The 19,603-nt window shown below is 40.5% G+C and overlaps 2 protein-coding genes across 2 annotated transcripts; both read left to right on the top strand.

Moving 5' to 3' along the window:
* Positions 1–1,912: 1,912 nt before the first annotated feature.
* On the top strand, positions 1,913–9,304 carry LOC110043933 (protein Wnt-2b-A-like). The gene is made up of 4 exons (XM_020749439.2): positions 1,913–2,133; positions 2,287–2,516; positions 2,861–3,126; positions 7,786–9,304. Exons 1-4 carry the CDS (start codon positions 2,060–2,062, stop codon positions 8,449–8,451), a joined length of 1,236 nt encoding a protein of 411 aa, XP_020605098.1. The 5' UTR covers positions 1,913–2,059; the 3' UTR covers positions 8,452–9,304.
* Positions 9,305–12,663: 3,359 nt separating this feature from the next.
* LOC110043934 (protein Wnt-2b-like) lies at positions 12,664–17,640 on the top strand. Its single transcript, XM_020749440.2, has 4 exons — positions 12,664–13,119; positions 13,301–13,530; positions 13,892–14,157; positions 15,931–17,640. Exons 1-4 carry the CDS (start codon positions 13,046–13,048, stop codon positions 16,402–16,404), a joined length of 1,044 nt encoding a protein of 347 aa, XP_020605099.2. The 5' UTR covers positions 12,664–13,045; the 3' UTR covers positions 16,405–17,640.
* Positions 17,641–19,603: the final 1,963 nt, after the last annotated feature.

The raw sequence follows: 19,603 nt of genomic DNA, 5'->3' as shown, positions 1-19,603 counted from the left end.
TTAAGTAAAAGCAGTGGGCGAAAGTGACATCATATGGGCACGAAAAACGTAAAATTGCACCACCAGTTAAACTGAATGCAATGGGAAAAAAAACTACAACATTTCCGTCCATTCAAGTGTTCTGTCGGATAATTATAGTGCGAAACACGTTTTCGATTTGTTGTGGAGGTTTGCGCGCGAACAAATTGCCGCAAATGAGCTGACGGATTAAATTCAAGTGCAAAATTCACACTTACACGAGATTACCGCGAATCTCTCTACTCACGCCAAACGGAACAAATCTTGTTAGAAAGTGGAAAGTATCATACTAACATGATTACAGAGATGATTGCTGTCTTTTAAAAATCGATTAGCTTCTTAAGAAGTGTAAATACAAATGTAAGCCACCGGAAAGCTTCATCAAGAAAGTGGCGAAATAAGTGAGTGCCGTCGAATCGGGTTTTGAACAAATTGAACCAGTCTTTAATTCAGTCAAGTTCATGAAAAATTCCGCATAATAAAAATACTGGCTGAAAATCGTCTGATGACGTCCCTTGAGAAACCAACCGAAAAGAAGTTGAGCCATGTTTAAAAGACGTTCGTCTTCATAATTATAATGTTTTTTCAAGTCTTTCCACACACTCGTTGAGACGTGAGCATAATAAAATTTGACGAGCTAATAGTCAAGGCGGCGGCCGACAACAACCCACTCTTTTATCTAACGCTTCTTTAATTATTTCGCTGTTCGTCGCACACCATCCGGTCTTTATGCTTTTATTTCCTACGGCTTTCAAAGACCAATTGTGCTGCTTGCTAAGTGAAATGATGACCTCTAGCACGAACATGTTCGTCGGCCGTTTAACCCGTTACTGTGAAGTACGCCTCACTGATCGAGCCGACGCGCTGATTTTTTTACATTGTGTGTATTAGCAATCGCAGAGTTTGTAATAGCATTTTTGTTGTCAGTAATGTTAATAGATTGTTTACGTCGGGACAAACGTTTTTGTACCCCCGACATATTATCATAAGTGAGACAAAGCACACAAAGAGCTCGTCACTAGCTCTGACTGAGCGGAGCGTTTAACGCGCACGTATGAAACACGTCTAGCTTACGAGAAGAAATCTGGATCTTTGAAGTTTAAAAGAAGAAAGCAAGAGGTTTCCCTGTTTAAAGTCGTTAAATTTTGAGTTAGTCTATTCTAAATGCCGCCCTAATAGCCTTAACACGATCATTAGGCGAGCATGACACCCTTATACAATTCAATGAAGAAACGCTAATTACTCAAAGACGTCCGCTTTCTTCAAGTAATAATTCACTTGGGATAAGGAGCGTCGGCATGTTAAATAACTCCACCTGTGTCGATAAATGGAAATCAATGAAATCATTTAGCTTGGTTATAAATTCATTTAAACGAGGTCATCGCGTCCAACCTCGCCGATGCATGAAAAGGTGGTCCTTATAGCAGAACGCTAAGCAAATTAGATTGTAAACTTGTGGGACCCGTAAGTGAAACATTATTGTTGACACTAAATACTGGTAAGTGGTTTAAATATACAAACAAACTGATCAAAACTCTCTATTGTTCTTATGTGGCTTTACTGTGATGAAAAAGACCTCATTCAATATCAATTACAAACGTTTCTTAGAATACTTAAGGTCGTTTTATCGAGCTGTTTCGCCAGTTAATGCAATACACTGACTGATGGGTTGTACGCTGATGAACGGACGAAAAAAAAATCTGGGAGTTATTTTCTATATTGATACTTCGTGCGTCAGTGAATTTATACTCTTGTATGAATAATAGCAATAAAGAGATTGTTCTTCACTTCAAGCGCGCCGCCCTTTAATTCGACTTGAGTTTTATCGTCTGGACCAATCAGAACTGCTATGAGCTATGTACTATCTTAAGCGCTATTGTGAAGTAATTTTAATACCCCCAAACTCACATTCCAAAGAACTGAGCAATGATATATAGCTAATACAACGCAGACGACAGTTTTAATAGCTTGAACTCTACGGAGACACACGGGATTGTTAATAATAGCGCGCGCCAAAAATACGGCTTGGACGACATTTAAGATGCAGATCAGCAATGTTTGGCTTTTCAGTCTCCTTCTATTTACATTTCCGACCCATTCGACATCTCACTGGTGGTAAGCTATGTCCAACAACCTCCACTTTAAGAAGATTATGAGAATATCTTGATATCCTCTCTAGGAATTGTTCACAGTTCACTGAATTAATGTTGAACTCAGTGACTTGCGGGTGCTAAACAGAATTGATTTGTTTGTTTGCATGGTCACTAGGTTTATGTCGCAAGTGTTCGCATTGGGTGCTAAAATCATGTGTAATAACATTGCCGGACTGGTTAACTACCAACGGCAACTCTGCCGAGAGAACCCAGATGTTATGGTTAGCATCGGAAAAGGTGCAAAGCTCGGTGTAGAGGAATGTCAGCATCAGTTTAAAGACCAAAGATGGAATTGTTCTACTGTGGCGCGAGATGTGAGCGTGTTTGGAAAAGTTATGCGTAGAGGTAAGAAATTATCCCAAAATTCATCAAAGCTATTTCTTTTATAAAGCGTTTATTAGGAGTTTAGAACTACGGAAATGAGCAATTATTCAGTGGAATCAGAAAAGTAGAGGAACCCGTTACAGACGGTGAAAGTCACACCAAAAAAGCGTTTTAAGAGCGAGAGTGTCAGTTCTTCAGATACTTAATCTTGACTGATATGACTTCAAGAGTTACTCAAAGCACTCGTAAAGTTGATCAGTTACATCAAACAGAAACCAAGGGACAAAAACTGTATTAAAAGATCAAAACCTTTTTCCTTAGTCAGCGGGTTTTAATTTTATTCTGTTTATCTTGACTTCTGACAGCGAGCAGGGAGAGCGCGTTCGTGTATGCCATTTCTTCAGCTGGTGTTGTTCATGAAGTGACACGCGCGTGTAGTCGCGGCGAACTTAGAGATTGCACTTGCGACACGAATCGCAAAGGAAGAAGTCGGAAAGGCTTCGAGTGGGGTGGATGTAGCGACAACATTGCCTACGGTCTGAGATTTGCCAAGTTATTTGTGGATTCTCGGGAACGAGAGCGAGACGCCAGAGCAAAGATGAACCTCCACAACAACTTTGTCGGACGAAGGGTGAGCTACCCATTCATCTCTTGCTTAAAATAATTTGCTAAGGACAGGAAATTATATCATAGTTACCTCGCTGTCCGTTACAAAATTTACAAAACTGTTCACTTATTGATGCATTAACTGTTAGGCCAAGCTTAACATGGGTTAACTAGATCGTAAAGTAGTCACTTTCGTTTTCAAAGTGTTGTTGAAAGCCTGCACTTATATTTCAAAGTGGATTCTTCAAATTCATTTATTTCCCATGTGTGTTGTGTCGAACAAAAGACCGGGATAAATGTTTGCTTTGAAAACTTATCCCGTGATACAACGTCGGTGTATGTTACTATAACAGCGTAGAGGATATAACCTTTCAAAATTTTCCGTTTGTGAATATTGACGCTAATCAAAGTTTAGTTTAGTTTCCAGCCTTGAATTTTCTTGACTCTACATTGTGAATTAACAGCCACGATTTCCAGTCAAGCTCTGCTTGCTCCTAAGCTCAGCTTACAAGAGTTAATCCTTAATTCAATTTGTTTATATCCAGCAGATCAAAACAGAAAACATTGCTGATTTAGCTTGACCGGTTATATTTATGTAACCCGCGTGGCGCCAAATCTTTTTACACTTTTCCTGTTTCGTTCAGAGATCGTATTTAAGAATACATACCTGTCTTAGTTACGCTTCATAAGACATTGAAAGTGAAGAGCTCTTACAACGATAAATACAGGAAATCAAGTTCGTAAGTTCAGCGTGGACACACATTTCCTCTACAAAGAAGCGCCGGACGATAAATGAGTTTCTAAGCACGAAAACTTGTTTAAGTCTGCTGCAGCTAAAAATTCTATACTTGGTCCCTTGTTACTGACTAAACCTTGTCCGGTTCGCCAATTACTGAAACAGAAAATCGACACAGTAAAAATCAAGATTGGAACATTTTCCAATATCACTTTGGTAACCAATGAAAGCACACAGAAGAATTTTTTCAGACCGTTTCATGTTTTAGCCCCAGAACTTTAAAAAGTTTGAAAACCATCACCGAGGTGAATGGAACATCTTTGTCCGAAAATTAATGCATTCCAGACAACTCGATAAACAGTTGCCAAGTTTTAAAACAACACAGTCGAGTTAAAAAGCGATAAACTGATGCCAACATTTCTTGCGGTTAAATTGTCAAAACAGGCGAATATCATGGGAAAAATGTCATGGGAACAGACTAGAATTTTAAAGCGATCACGAAACATCATGCTATTTTTGAAACTAAATTATGGCTTCAACATTAAAAGGTCATACGTAGGTTAAAATATAGAGTTATTAACAACTTTCTCCAAAATGCTCCTTTCTATTCTCCCGGGTATTCTTTGCTCATATGAGCCGATACTATCAATCACTCAATCTTTAGCGAGGGATTCTTGTATCGACTTATAAAAACCCGGAGATAGGTAGCGTGGTTCTGTGTTAGCATGTTCTTGCGGTCAGAGTTTTCAAGAGCTGGTTTTGTGTCAGTTTCCTGTCGTTATCAAAAATAGAAATCTCTCAAGAGCAGAGGACCTCAGGCAATTTCCTTAACAAATCAGATATTGAATCTCAAATGCCATCACGTCTTTTACTGTCAAAATGAAAGGCTGCTATGTATTTTTATAGGCTTGTTTGTTTGTTTGTTGATTTGTTTAGCCAGCTCATTCCTCAAGGTATTTCACCTTCTTCCGGAGTTTCAAAATGTCTTAGATTTAATCTTTGCCAGTTCGGAAACGAGATACTAAAGAAATGCAACATGAAACAACACAGCAGATTGACATTTATAGTTACACGTGTCATTTTTTCTGGCATTTGTGATCCCATAGCAACTCAGGGCATTACAGACTGTAGTGTAATAAAAGGCAAAAGTTCTTTACCCAAGTTTTCTACTCGCGAATGATAGATGGTTCCAGCCGATTTGGCTATCACCGCCTTACAGAACGAGGATGAGTAGTTTAATATTTTTAATTGAGAATATTTAGGGAGACATTTTTCCTCCTTATGTCCTTCCGAGCGAGCTATCGAGACAGCAATAAACTGAAAATTAGAGGCCTCAGTGTGAGTCCGCGCCAATTTGGAATCACTCTTACGATGGACTTTTCAATGACTAATTATATTACCAGCCCAAACTCCCATACGAGGGCGCTCACAATTATTTCTTAATTAATCTTGCAGACTGTCCAAATTAACCTTTAACTTTGGATAGTGTCCAAATGTTACAAGTAATCTAGATAAATCTGTACACAACATAATTAATAGTCAAGAGGGCCACATTTGAAAATAATTGGATTTCAAAATTTTGCCCGTCCTCGGAATTTTTTTTTTTTTTTTCATCCAATTAGATCCACGTTTGACAGCATGTAGTCCTGTTACATACACTAATTATGAGTAAAATAAAATACGAAAATGTTGGGTATTGTCGTCAGCTGTGAAATGACAGCAGAAAAAAACCTTTGTCGCACTAGTAAGGTAAGGTTGTCGTCATAAAACTCAAGTGCCCCACCAGGCCGGAGCTTATCCCGGTTTCTGTAGCATGAAGCGACTAGGAGTATTTCTACTCCACCCTGGATGGGATGCTAGTCCATCGCAGAGTTACTCCCAGCATTAAACTCGCCGACCTGGGTGGAGCCGGAGAGGCACTATGAGAGTAAAATTTCTTGCCTAAGAACACAATAAAATGTCCCCGGTCAGAGCTCGACACTGGACCCTCAATCCAGAGGCGAGCGCACTAACCATGAGGTCACCGCGCGTCCACAACCGCACCGGTGCTTATAAGAAAACGGGGAATTATCCCCCTGCTATGAAAAGAAGTCAGAGAACAAATTAACCTGTTTCAGGCGTACCGCTGGTTGGAGAGAACCGGGAAAATAGGCGAGAAAAAGAAAGTACGGAAGGCAGCGCCTCTCTCCTCTCTCCTTTTTTTCTCTCACCGTTATGAAGCCCATGCGCTAGTGGGGGGGGGGGGGGGGGACAGTTGCGACATAAGCATAACGCTCTTCTTAAACTTATGCTTATATTCAGTGAGGACATGGTTGGCAAAAGCATTAAGTGCTCGCTGATTGACTGAAAGTCTTTCGCTTATGCTCATGCTTATGCTTATATCAGTATGTCCCCACTGGACACAATAGAGATATTGGCAAAAGCATAAGAAGGCTGATGCAAGGTTTTGATATTCTTATGCTTATGGTATGTCCGGCCGTCCCCACTAGCGCATAAGCTTCTTTTATGCTTATGTTTATGCTTATGTCGCAAATGAGGGCCGGGCGTATAACAAGTATTGCAACTGGTTTAAGTATCTCTATAAGTATTGTAAGCAGTGTGAGTGACAATAAATGTAATAAAATAAATTATTAAAAAAAGGAAAAAAAGTGAGAACCGGGCTTTGAAATGTTCTAATGTTGAACACATGTATAGTGCTACAATGCGATATAGTATCGCATCAAATACTGTTGTTACAGTTTGGTGCCATAACTAGTGTTGACAAAGTTCAAAATGCACTGATTGTAATCTAACGACAATTAAATCCACGAATTATTGAAACGAAATTGAATTTTCTGTTTCAGTTCATATCGATTTTCAAAAACTGTCTCGGGTCTTCGCCACTCTCCAACCATAGGCTGATAACAAATAAACCTAGAGTTCGAAGTTTTTTAAATACAGTGAAAATCCGCGTGTATGAACCTAAAATTTGAGAACCTGTTAGGCTAAAATTTCCCAGTTAAGCGCCCCTTCACATAAGAACCATTCTAGGCTAAAATCTCAAAACGGGACCTTCTTACTCTCAAAATATAGAGTTTTTCAAATATAATACAGTACATCTGATGCGATACAAAAAGGTAACAAAAACAAGCCAGAACACTGGCAGTGTTATAAGACCATAATACTGTACTGTGAATGATTCAATATAAAGGTCACACCAATGAGCACAGGCTGTTTTTTTAACAACAACAAGAAGAAGCTTTAAGAACCCGATTGAGAAACTAGCCCAATTTCACCGTGGTAAACACCATTTATATAAGAACCTATGGAGGTTAACTTGAAAAACCCTAGGTTCTTATACATGAGATTTTACTGTAATTGACGTGTCCCATAAGCGAGAACACAGGAGATATTATTTTGTTCTCGTTGCACCGTAGAGCGATTTAGGAGAACATTCAATTTTAGCACTGTGAGAAATGAAAACTTCCTTTGATCCTTCAACTGAAACACCAATCGAGCTGGCCCCTTTTTGCTAGCCTTTTACTGATCATGAAGGGGCCCATCATCAATACGGCCCCTCTTCTAGATCCAGGACTGAAAACAGCAGCAGTATAGAAAGTTCCAGGCCGAAACTAGTACTGCAATGGTTTTAAAGGTTCGTTTTGCGGGCGCGCGGTGGCCTCTTGGTTAGTGCGCACAACTCCGGATCGAGCGGTCCGAGTTCGAGCCCTGGCCGGGGACATTGTGTTGTGTTCTCGAGCAAGACACTTTACTCTCATAGTGCCTTTCCCTACCTAGGTGTATAAATGGGTACTGGTGAATTTAATGCTGGGGTAACCCTGTGATGGACTAGCATCCCATCCCGGGGGGAGTAGAAACGTTCCTAGTCGCTTTATGCTACAGAGACTAGGATAAGCGCCCGTCTGATGGGGTCACTTAGGTTAAAAACTGTGCAATTCATTCTTGCAGGCTGTAAAAATGCATACGAGTTTGGACTGTAAGTGTCATGGAGTGTCCGGCTCATGTCAAGTGAAGACTTGTTGGAAAGTCATGGCTCCTTTTGATGTGGTGGGAATCTACCTCCGCAACAAATATCACAATGGCGTCCTCGTCACCGTGGATCAGGGCGGTAATGAGCTCGTAATGGCTGAGAGGTATCCAATAAAACCTCCACGTGACGATCTCGTGTTCTTAGAGGAGTCCCCGGATTACTGCGTTCCCAACTCCAACACCGGCTCGCTGGGCACGACGGGAAGGGTTTGTAACAGGACCACTCCGGGTCACGGGAGCTGCGGGATTCTGTGCTGCGGGCGCGGGTTTAACACGATTCAAATCGAGGAGGAGTATAAGTGCTCTTGCAAGTTTCACTGGTGTTGTTACGTGAAGTGCAAAACTTGCAGAAGAACTGTGGATAAACACATGTGCAAATCACCCGAGGATGATGTCACTCCGTACAACTCGGCCCTTCAAGTTTCCGCGGCTAACGCAGATCGCGTTAACAACCAAAACAGACCTCCTAAAAATTCCAAGAAAAACAACAAGAGAAGAAAGTCGAATAAGAATAAGAAGAGAGGCGCTTCGGGCACGTCGAGCAACAGTCTCGACGGCGGTAACGGAGGAAACAAAATGTTATGATAAGAACTGCAACGCTAACAGAAAGGACCAGTGGTGCAGATTACTTGAAGTGGCTTTCATTTCATTGTCGGCTATTAGCCAATGAGCAAAGAATAAGCCATTTTCAAGTTACCTTGTGCCTCTGTTTGAAAACGAGTCCTCGACCAAAACCTTTCATTTTAAAGTGAGCTTGATTTACAGGAAAATGACCCTGTAGGCGGAACACACTTTCAAATGAACGGTTTCGAACAAGGACTAAGTTTTGACACAGAGGAAAACGGAAACTCGGAAACACAAACAACGAAAAACGGAAGGGATTTGAACTGCGCGGAAGGATGAGATCCGTTCTAGCTGGAAAAGTAGAGGTTACATATAAAAGAAACTTGATGGCATTTCATTAAAGAACATTGCTAAGATTTGAAAAAAAGAGTCCGTATTAGATAGTGCGGGAGAAGTCAGTGGACATAAAAAAATAGACAATATTTAAATACAAAAAGATCCAGATTGGATTGTATCGCATTCCTTTACTTCTAAGGAGTTGTATAAATAAATATGGACCATGGAATTCGTAAATGGTTAATATGCGGAATAACAGTTAAGCTCGCGAATCAAATTTAGGCTGGTCGGTTTCAAAGCGATTTCGTTTTTAATATAATTTTCTGAGCGTTCGATGATCAACGACAATTTTTTTTCGTATTGATTGATATTTATCCATTTAAACATTGTATTTATGTAAATATTTAAATTCAGCTAGTGCCAAGACAGGTGCAATGACGAGGGAATGCTTGTAAGTTGTGCCGAAGCACATGTGTTTTCAAGGACAAACGTTCAACGATCTAGATTTGAAAAACAAAATAAAATTCACATCATGAAATCTGACGTATAACTTCACTTATAATCAGGAGCCATAATCCATCAAATATTTTCTCTCGCACGCGATAATATTTCCCAGCTAAAACTGGGGAGTAGTCGAGGATATTCTCCAATTTTCAAAACCGCGCGTGTTGCGAAGAATATTTGAAGGGTAATAAACACAATGGCCTCCATTTGGCGCAAAAATATGCTCGGATCTTTGTCCGCGGACATTATCTGTTCCTCGAAGCTCACAGTTTTCGCTTCTCGGAACAGGTAATGTCCGAGGACAAATATTCGGGCATATTTTCGCGCCAACTAAAGGCTATTGTTTATTTATTTTGTTAGGTTGAGTCTGCGTAGGTGCCCGAGCGTATCCCGACTCAAACACCTTGAGAGTATTTCTTCTGCATAGGATGAGATGCAGGGCTACCCCAACCCCCCCCCCCCCCCCCCCTCCGCCCACGCGTCGGCGTACAATTTGTTGGCACCCATCTATACCCTTGGGTGGAGAGAAGCACTGTGAGAGTAAAGTGTCTTAACCAAGAACACAACGCAGTGACCCTGGCTGGAGGTTGAACCTGGACCGCAAAATTTAGCTACCGCCATTTCAGCTGTGATATGTAACATTTAGATTATGAGCTCAGAATATCTTTTGCATGTGGGTTAAAGAGGATGCAGCCCGAGTCAACTGTCACGCGTCGATATCGAAAGCCAATAATCTAATTGTCTTAGTATAAATCTACTTGTCGTTGAAAACGTTTTTTTTTTTATTTTTTTTATCTAAATCCTCTTCGCAGACAGGGTATTCGTGGTAGAACGCTTGTAGATTTATACTAATAAACAATTAGATTATGAGCTCGAGATTTCTATCGCGTGATAGTTGACGAGAGCGCAGCCCGAGTCAACTATTACGCATAGAAAGCGAGAGCGAATAATCTAATAGTTCTAGTATAAATCTACTAGCCGTTCAAAACTCTAACTCCTCTTCACAGACACCTCGAAAACGTGAAGAAGAGGCCGTCGTTTTGTTAACAAGGGCACACTGCTACGCCTCTCACTATCTATCACAGAATAGACAGTGAGTAGCGTAGTCAATCAGAGAACAGCACTCGTGATATAACGCTGGTAGATTTATACTAATATTATTTAGTTAGTGTCAATAAACAGACGTCTCAGGCTAAGCTAACATTAAATTGTAGCGCATCTCAGGTCTGAAAGCGTCATTTCTCAACAGACAGTTAACTGGTTAAACTTTTGACCAATTTTCAGGTGTATGTTAAACATCATCCAAACTTATAGAGAAGGGAAACAAGTGCGCTAGGGCAGACCCATAAGTACGGTAATCAGGCTAGCGTTACCGGTTTATTGGCCAGCGAAAACAACGGGTTGTAATTTTTAGCGCGGTCGAGGTGTATCGCGCTTTGATCTTGGCGAGATTCCGCGGGCTTTCAGCTTTGTTAGGCTTTTAGGCTCCGTCCACGCTACGCAGGAGAAATTTGAAAACGCCGCTGCATTTCTACGGTTACACCTACCGTCCACACTAACACGTCACGAATACGGAGCTTTTCGAAAACGCTCTTCAAACCGGGAGAATCTGAAAACGCGTTTTCGTGTGAACGGAAAACATTTTGAAAACAGAGCTTTCTGAAAACGACTTTGGCGCCACGATAATCATGTGATTTTCTCAAACACAAATCTAAAATGTTAAGCAAACCATGGCGGCAACGGCAATGAGAACGCCACTAAAGAAAAAGGTTTAATGTGTAGAACAATGGCTGTGCGGGTGCGTTATAAATTTTTCTACGTTTCTTTGCCGTCCTTTGCACATCAACAACGTGAAATGACCAAGTTCTGCGTATTTCAGAGAACGCGAACGGCGGGAGCTAAGTTTTCGTAGTTTTAATTGGAATTGAACGCTGGCGTTATATATTTAGCTTGAGCAAGTTCTGAGACAAATAGGCGCACGAAACAAATCTAGGCATTCGCGAAATTCGAAGGTAAAATATATCAACATTTTATGCTGGCCGTTGTCCTCTGGGTCGTCGTCGTCATTGCTTAAGCTCTCAAATGTGAAATCCTCCGTCCCGACTGTACCCCAGACTCCTCTCGCCATGCCGGAGTTCTCTTAATACCTTACACGGCACCCACGCAAACAAATTTTCCAAAAGCTCAGTTATAAATTTGTAATTAAGTGCGTTTTTAGAGTGGTATTAACCTAAAGGTCACTACAAATAAATCTAACGGACTCCTGATAACTCTTGATAAGTTTGACTCTTTCAAAGTTCACTACAAGTGGAAGATCTTAAGTCTAACGTCATGTGTTAGCTATGTGGATCTTTTGAGAGCTTTCAATCTGTTTGGGCACACAAGAGGTACTTATGGGGCTTAAATCGCTTGGTGCTCTGAGGCATAACGTGAACTGCCACCTCAATTACTAAAAAAGCGCTTCGTCATCTTACAATTGTCACGCAAAAAGGGCATTTACGTACTTTGAAAGAGTGCAAATTCTTTTGGCGTACACATCAACATTTGCAGAAACAACGAGAAGGAAACTGTTTTCCGCCTGTTTAAAAATAACTCACAAAAGCAATCATGCGAACAGTATTTGCTAACGGAGAGCACTTGACGGACAATTAAGTTAAAATCATATGTGTATCTGTGTCGCCACTGCCGACAGTTGCATTGACAAACAGCAAAGGGCTTTCATCTGTTCGTAAACAGCAAATTGGGCTGGGAAAATATGTCTTTACTGATATGTTTCAGTAATTAAAGCACAAAAATAACCGTGTGCAACGAGTCCACGGAAAACAAGCCTATTTGCGCAGTTTAAGCCAAATTTCTGAAGGTAAAAGGCTCTCCCGCCTTCTGCCGACCGTCGGGTCCCCGGCGACTTTTAAGTTGAGTATAATAAAACCGAAATCACATCTGACAGGAATTGTTCCTTTTCTGTGCTTTTTGTTTCTGCCAAATACATAGTTTTCTGCGAAAAAGGAGGTTAAGCCTCTTATACAATTACACGATCAGGAATGTTAGTACTTAAGATGTAAATAAACTTGAATATGTATAAATCGGAAACAATTTATTGTATTTGTTAGAGTTCCGGCATGATGTGGAAAGTTCTTTAGTTGTTAATCATTTCCAAAAATTGAAAACAATGGCAAAAAAAGTCTCAACTCATTCTCCGTGATAGCGGCGAAGAGATATATTATATTTTAATATATATTTGTAGAAGCTTAGGCGGTGTCGATCACATGAATTGGTTTGGACTGAGATAGACTCGGATTTAATTGGTAAAGTTTGAAAGAATTTAGTTTTCACTCCGAAAAGAGAAAAGCGATGTTTACAGCCGACTGCCTAGCTAAGAGCCCTAATCAACGTCACAGTTTATTTCAAGTACGTAATATGAATTATTACACGATTGGAGTCCCAAATGTTTTATGATAATTTGTGATTTTGTGGGAATATTTTTCCCTAAGCTATTGATCAGAGCAGAGTTGTTTAGTAACATTTGTGAAGCTCTGAAGATGATTGGACATGAGACAAGAGATGAATTCTGACGTGGAATCCAAGCAGACCACGTACGTTACGTCCCACTGAGCGATCGAGTTACCCCCACTTTCAGTATCAAAGTGTATACATTTCATTTAACCATCACAGCCGACAGATGTATATAATAGGCTACAAATTAAAATCACTCTGAATCGCACGAGCTGGAGGTTAAATCAAGGAACAGAAGCTACGACAGCGAGATACACCCAACATGCAGAACTTTATTTTTTGGCTTTTCGCTCTCGTTCTTCTTTTATGTTTCGTCCGATCGACCTCTCACTGGTGGTAAGTTATAATTCGTTCTCCGTCGTTCTGGAATCGCTCATTCCAAAACTACATGACTCGATTTAAACCTTGTGCATCAGTTAGCGCGGTAATGTTGAAAAAGAGTCAGCCATCGCAATGCGCAGTTTACTTCTGGATCAGAGACAGATTTTTGCCAACTATGTTTTTATCAATTGATTAGGTTTATGTCTCAAGTGCACACAGCAGGCGACAGAATTATGTGTGAATACGTACCTGGTTTGGTAAACATCCAACGACAACTTTGTCGAGAGAACCCTGATGTTATGGTTGCCACTGGAAAAGGCGCAAGGCTTGGAGTGGAGGAATGCCAGCGACAAATGAAAGACCAGAGATGGAATTGTTCCACCGTGCCGCGGGATGATAGCGTGTTCGGGAAAATAATGAAGAAAGGTAGGCTAAATTTCTCAAAGCATACTCCTCTTCATCTAATTGTTTTTGTCTTGTAGACGCATGTCTACAAGCTTTTGAAACCCTTCCAAGTACTCCATCAGTAAAATGTCGACGAAAATCATATTGCCCAAAAAGTCAAACAAAAACGTTTCAACTGAAGTTTCGTTTACCACCGTGAACGAAAATGGCTGTTTCACTGAATCAAACACTTGGTTTTCGATAGTTAATCGCTATCAAACGATCGTTCTTATTACGAAGGGCGTTGTCCATGCCCAATAACAAGCCCATTCTCTTTATTTTGAGTGTTGGCCAAGTGTTATAATAAGCTAAGTGTTTACAGTGTTAAAACTTCAATTGACAGCGAGCCGGGAAAGTTCCTTTGTATACTCAATGACCTCTGCTGCAGTCGTACACGAAGTGACCCGTGCGTGTAGGCGAAACGAACTCAAGAATTGTACTTGCGTCACAAATCACAAAGAAAGAAGTCAGAAAAACTTCGACTGGGGAGGATGTAGCGACAACATTGCCTTCGGTCTGAGATTTGCCAAGTTATTTGTGGATTCTGTCGAACATGAAAGAGACCCACGCGCCAAAATGAATCTCCATAACAACTTGGCTGGAAGAAGAGTGAGTGAAACTATTTACGGTTCATTTATTTTTAGAGTTTCAGCTACACGGGGCCTTATTTGTATTTTCTAAGCCTGTCTACTCATATAAACGTCAAGTTTTTCTGCAGTTTTGTAAACTAGCAGCTTCGCATGTTAGAGCATTGATTTACTGGTATTTCTCGAATTCTTTTGTGTCCAGAACTTAAACAAACAGTGACTTGCGATAAAACAATCCATATTGTGTTTTAAGTAAATAAGTTTCAATACTCTCGCGTAGAGTTGGTCGCTGCTCAAACTACGGTTTTGTACAGTAAGAGAGTGTAAGAAAAGCTATTTTGTCCTAGCTTCAATTTTCTTTTTGGCCTTAGCCGAAAAACAATGTATCTTTAAACAGCTTTTTCCGCTGAATATACAGCCTACGTTTATATATTTTGTTAAATCTTGTCGCACATTTATCTTTTGGACTGAGTTTATTTAGTTGACAGTTTCAATGAAGCCGACTCCATTCATGTCTTCTAGGTTGTAATTAGTTTGCCTCTTTCGGGTTTTAAGCCGACTCTATTTAGCCGTCTTTATTTTGAATCGTGTCGGTGTTGCGTTAGTATAAATAGAGTACTCTTATCCCCATAATACGATTTACATCTCGACGATTTGTACATCGAAGAGTTATCGAGAAGTTACGAAGAATAAACGTGTGAAGTCCAAGTTTTTTGCGTGTCCTGATTTCCAGTTGTAGCAGATCAGACGGTACTTTGAAACCCGTGACAAGTTCCTCTCCCGCAGCAAGAGAGTTGCTCCGAGCTAATCGTTCCCCAAACGCAGTCGTCTAGACAGTTAGTCCTCTCAAACGCCTGTTTCCCCCTTTTAGAGTTCAGAGTGGAAAAACCCGTTGTCAAACGTTAACACATAGTTGCCTGGTTGTGGCCCCGTCCACGCTCGCCGGAAGATTTAAAACGGAGGTTTTACTCTGAAAACGCATCAAATGTTTCCGTCCACATTACACCAGAGGAATTCAAAAACGCGACAGTTACTGCGTCATTTTGGATTTGTGTTTGAGGAAAACTCAGTCAGGGAAATCGCATAATTATCGTTACGCCATCGTTTTCGAAAAGCTCCGTTTTCAAAATGTTTTCCGTCCGTCCACACGAAAACGAAAAACCGCGGTTTCAAATCCCTCCGGTTTGAAGAGCGTTTTCGAAAAGCTCCGTTTTCGTGACGGATTAGTCTGGACGGCAGGCCTAACCGTAGAAGTAAAACTACGTTTTCAAATTTTCCCGACGTAGTGTGTACGCTGCCTGTAAGTTAAGTTAGAATGAAGTACTCTGTAAGCACTGTTGTTTGTGTCTTTGGTGAAGTGCGCTGTTAGCGGTCGCTGTAGTTTGTTTACTTCCTGCATTAGAAAGACGCAGTTCCACGCACAGTTCCTGTAGTCCCATATTTCCTACCTGCGCATTCCAGTGCGGAACATAGTTTTTAGATAGTCAGTACTAGTTATCTATGGGTAATCAAATGGTGGCTAGTGAAATTAGATAATAACTTCACGCGCGTTTTGTCAAAACCCTAATAATTTCCCGAAATTTTAATATCACATGTGTCAAATTACGCTTGCACTGGACTGTCGGTTTTTTTAATGGTTTACCGTATCGAGAAACTTCGCGCCAAACGTTGCTATGACAATTTTGTAATTTCACACGTGAAATTATAACTTAACGCTGAAATTTCGCGCCAAAATTAAGGAGTAATTTGTTATCTACAATATTAATGTTGGGAACCATGCAATTTATCCTTGCAGGCAGTAAAAAGTCAAATGGTTTTGATCTGCAAGTGTCATGGCATCTCTGGTTCATGCGAATATAAAACATGTTGGAAAGGAATGGCTCCGTTTGGTGCTGTGGGCAGTTATCTTCGTGATAAATATCACACTGGCGTCCTTGTCACTGTTAACCACAGCAGCAGTGACTCTAGTGAGCTCGTGGTGGCGAAAGGGAAGTCTTCAATTAAACCTCCACGTGACGATCTCGTGTTCTTAGATGTGTCCCCGGATTACTGCGTTCGTGATTCCAACACCGGCTCGCTGGGCACCGCGGGAAGAGTTTGTGAAACGACCACTTTAGGGAACGGGAACTGCAGGCTTCTGTGCTGCGAGCGCGGGTTTAATACGATTCAAATCGAGGAAGAGTACCAGTGCGCTTGCAAGTTTCACTGGTGTTGTCTCGTAAAGTGCAAAATTTGCAGAAAAACTGTCGACAGGCATGTGTGCAATTAGCCCGAGGAAGAAACATCTCTTAACAATGGACGTTGATAATACGGTCAACTCCCGATAACTCAGACCTTGAAGGAATTGAAAAAGGTTCGACTTATCGGGAGTTGAGAACAAATATATAACGTAATGAAAAACAAAGCAAAGCAAAAAAGCAGGAGAAGTCCAGGCATTGCGAACGTTGCAGGTTTCACAGAGAATAACGTCGGGCTACCGCTACAGAGTTCAGGAAATTCACTTTTTCGAGAAATAGTTTCAATGTTTTGAACTACAGATTGATTGTTTTGAGTTGTCATGTTTTGACAAACATGGTTCGAGTTATCGAGGGTAAAATTATATGGAAAATGAACTGAAGGGAAAGGAAAATTTCCTAGAGTTAGCGGGAGGTTCGAGTCATGTGGATGCAGGAGTCGCCTGTAAAGAGGAAACTCCTAAAAAGTCTGGGTGGTGGAATAGTTTCACTAGTTAAAAACAATAGCCTAACTGTTTTTAGCCATAGATTTATTTCTGAGTCGTCCGAGTTCTGCGTGGACTACTTACGAAGTAGTTTGTCGAATTGCTTTATCCAAAACGCGAAAAAGGAACTGGACAATATTTCCGCAATTCACGCCTCGTCTGGCTCAATATATTTATACTAGTTATGCAACACTTTCGAGTGCTATACCATGATATATCCCACGGTCACTTTTATTTTCTTGGCCTATAAGCACTCGCCTGTGCCATAGAAAATACGCAATCAATGCGATATACGCGCGGCGCATGATGGGAAGGTTGGATATAATACCGTCGAATATACAACGGCTTATCTGTATTCTGATTGGCTGTATTTTTTATGGCATGGTATGTATGCAAAATTATAAATTTTTAATGTTACATGTCTACGCGACGTTCGTTGAATAATCCGTTCGCTGTTTTCAAGACTGCGCATACAGTCATTACAGGTTTTGTTAGCTGACCAGTTCTATGAAACATCTCGTATAAACTAGCTGGGTGAGCTGTGGCAGCCGTTGACCCTTTGATTCGATATGGTAGTAGCAGTATTAGTAGTTTATTAAAATTCTCTGGGGGTCTTAGACTGAGTTAACGAGCTAGGCTTACAAGAAATAATATTCAATAAATCTAACTAATCTAATACTACTAACGATTAACTAATTGAAATATTTAAATATGAACAATTCCTCACTTTTCCTGGTTCTACAATTAATTAAGTTTTTAAACAAATAAAATTGCCACGGGATTGTTCTTAAGTTGTAACGACAATTATTATAACAACGAGTTTTGATGCTAAGTGAAACAGAGGATGATCACTCTGCTTCATGTTATCCATATACTTAAAACGCAAGTACTTGCTCCTATCAGCCAGTGTTGTTAATTTAGCCAACTGGAGGGTGTCTGAGTAAGTTTCAACCGCTAGGAATGATATGGGCTAGGGCAGCTCACTTTTATAGCCAAGCGTATTTACACCAGCAATTTACTTGTATCTATCTAAACGATTCATTTATAGGAGTCCAACTTTTTGAACTCTTTAGTTAAATGTTCAATTTTTAATTACTGTTTGCCATCAGTCTAGAACCATCTTATGCGACGCTCGAATAATAAATATGATAACTAATGATCAGGGCTGGAAATAACAGTCGGTCATCGGACATTGTCCGACCAAATTTTGAATATGTCCGGTCAATTTCCCATTCTGATCGGACATGATGACCAAACATTTTACCAACACCAAGTTATTGTCCATCCATAAAATTTGGTTAGATACATTGTTAAAAGGCTCGAAATTCCGACCGGTTCGGTCGCCACTGCGGCTAAAATTTTTATCTTTGGCGGCCAAAAATTCTGGTCGACAGCCGAAAATACGTCTGCATTCAAAGGCTACCATAACGGCGACTACGTTTCTCTGTGTTGACGATCAATAACGGTTATTTTCTGAGACATTATGTCCTTCCAGAACTACATAGTGAAAGACCTTTGCTTCTATAACATTCAACATAAGAAAAGAAAGCAATCTATCCTTTTGCTTTGCTGTAAAGGATTCCCTCACATCGGAAAACTTGCAAATGGTTGCTCGTCTTTGAAATCGCCCTATAATGCATTGCAAACCCTAAACCATTGAGTACGTCATGTATGCCTACCGATTGTGTCTTTTGAAATGTATCAATCCTTCACAGACATTGCATTAGCTACGTACACAAAATTAGCGGCCAAAAAAGTCTTGGAAATTTTTTCTTTACAGATTTTATGCATTGAGTTCTTTTCTGAGTAAAATTCCTACTTGATTGTTATCACTTAGTTGCCAAATGGCAATTCAAGATTTTTTCTTAATTTTAGGCCCTTGACTCTGACAGTTTGAGCCATATCCAGGAGCCCATTATGGGCTTCTGCCACATCATAGTGTTCATCTTTCCTGTACTTGCCAAATAAAATACTCTTCAGAAATCGCCCTACTATGCACTACGTGCATTGCAATATGCTTTTAGCACTTTATGTTTGTAACCTTTAGTCAACTTTGGTCAGGTGCCCATCACTAGGAGCCTGCAACTCGCATACTAAGCCTAGGTCACGGTATTTTTACAGAACGGTCTATTTTTAGGCTTCTTTTCCCACGAAAAAGGTCACTTCTGGTCTCTATGAACGCGAATCAGTAAGGAGAAAAATGACGGCCTCAGGTGGACATGTCGACCTAATCTTCTGATGAAATTATAAAGTCCATGCTTGTGATTGGTCACTGAGAATCCTGGGGGGGGTTCTGAATTCGCGGCAAATTCAAACTAAAAATAGGTCGTTCTGTGAAAATGTCGGGACAGGAATAATTGGGGTAGTTGTACACTCCTAGTGATAGGCTCCTGCTTTAAAGGGACACAGTCAGCTGGTGCATTTGCGCATTAGATACCATTTCATAGCTAATTTGTATATCCCAGAGACGCGATCCATACTGTTTTTAACCAAATATGATAAAAATAATATAGGATTGAGCAAAAGCACACTCAAAAACAGGTTTTTCAGTAGACGATTGAAAATCAAGAAAAACACTGCAAAGATTGAAGCGGATTTCTAGATGTACTTTGATTTCAGGTTGAGGTGAACTTTTTTCAAAGTGAGAAAACTAGTGTCCAAGTCAGCGTGGTCCTAAAGCTGACTGTGTCCTAGGAAACTAGGTTTGCTTGAAGAACATATAATCAGGAGATAACCAGGAGAGATCGGT

The sequence above is a fragment of the Orbicella faveolata genome, unplaced genomic scaffold, assembly GCF_042242905.1.
Source record: "Orbicella faveolata isolate gen_17 unplaced genomic scaffold, um_ofav_v1 contig_35, whole genome shotgun sequence".
In the NCBI taxonomy this organism is placed as follows: domain Eukaryota; kingdom Metazoa; phylum Cnidaria; class Anthozoa; order Scleractinia; family Merulinidae; genus Orbicella; species Orbicella faveolata.
This window is presented reverse-complemented; position numbering and strand designations above follow the sequence as displayed.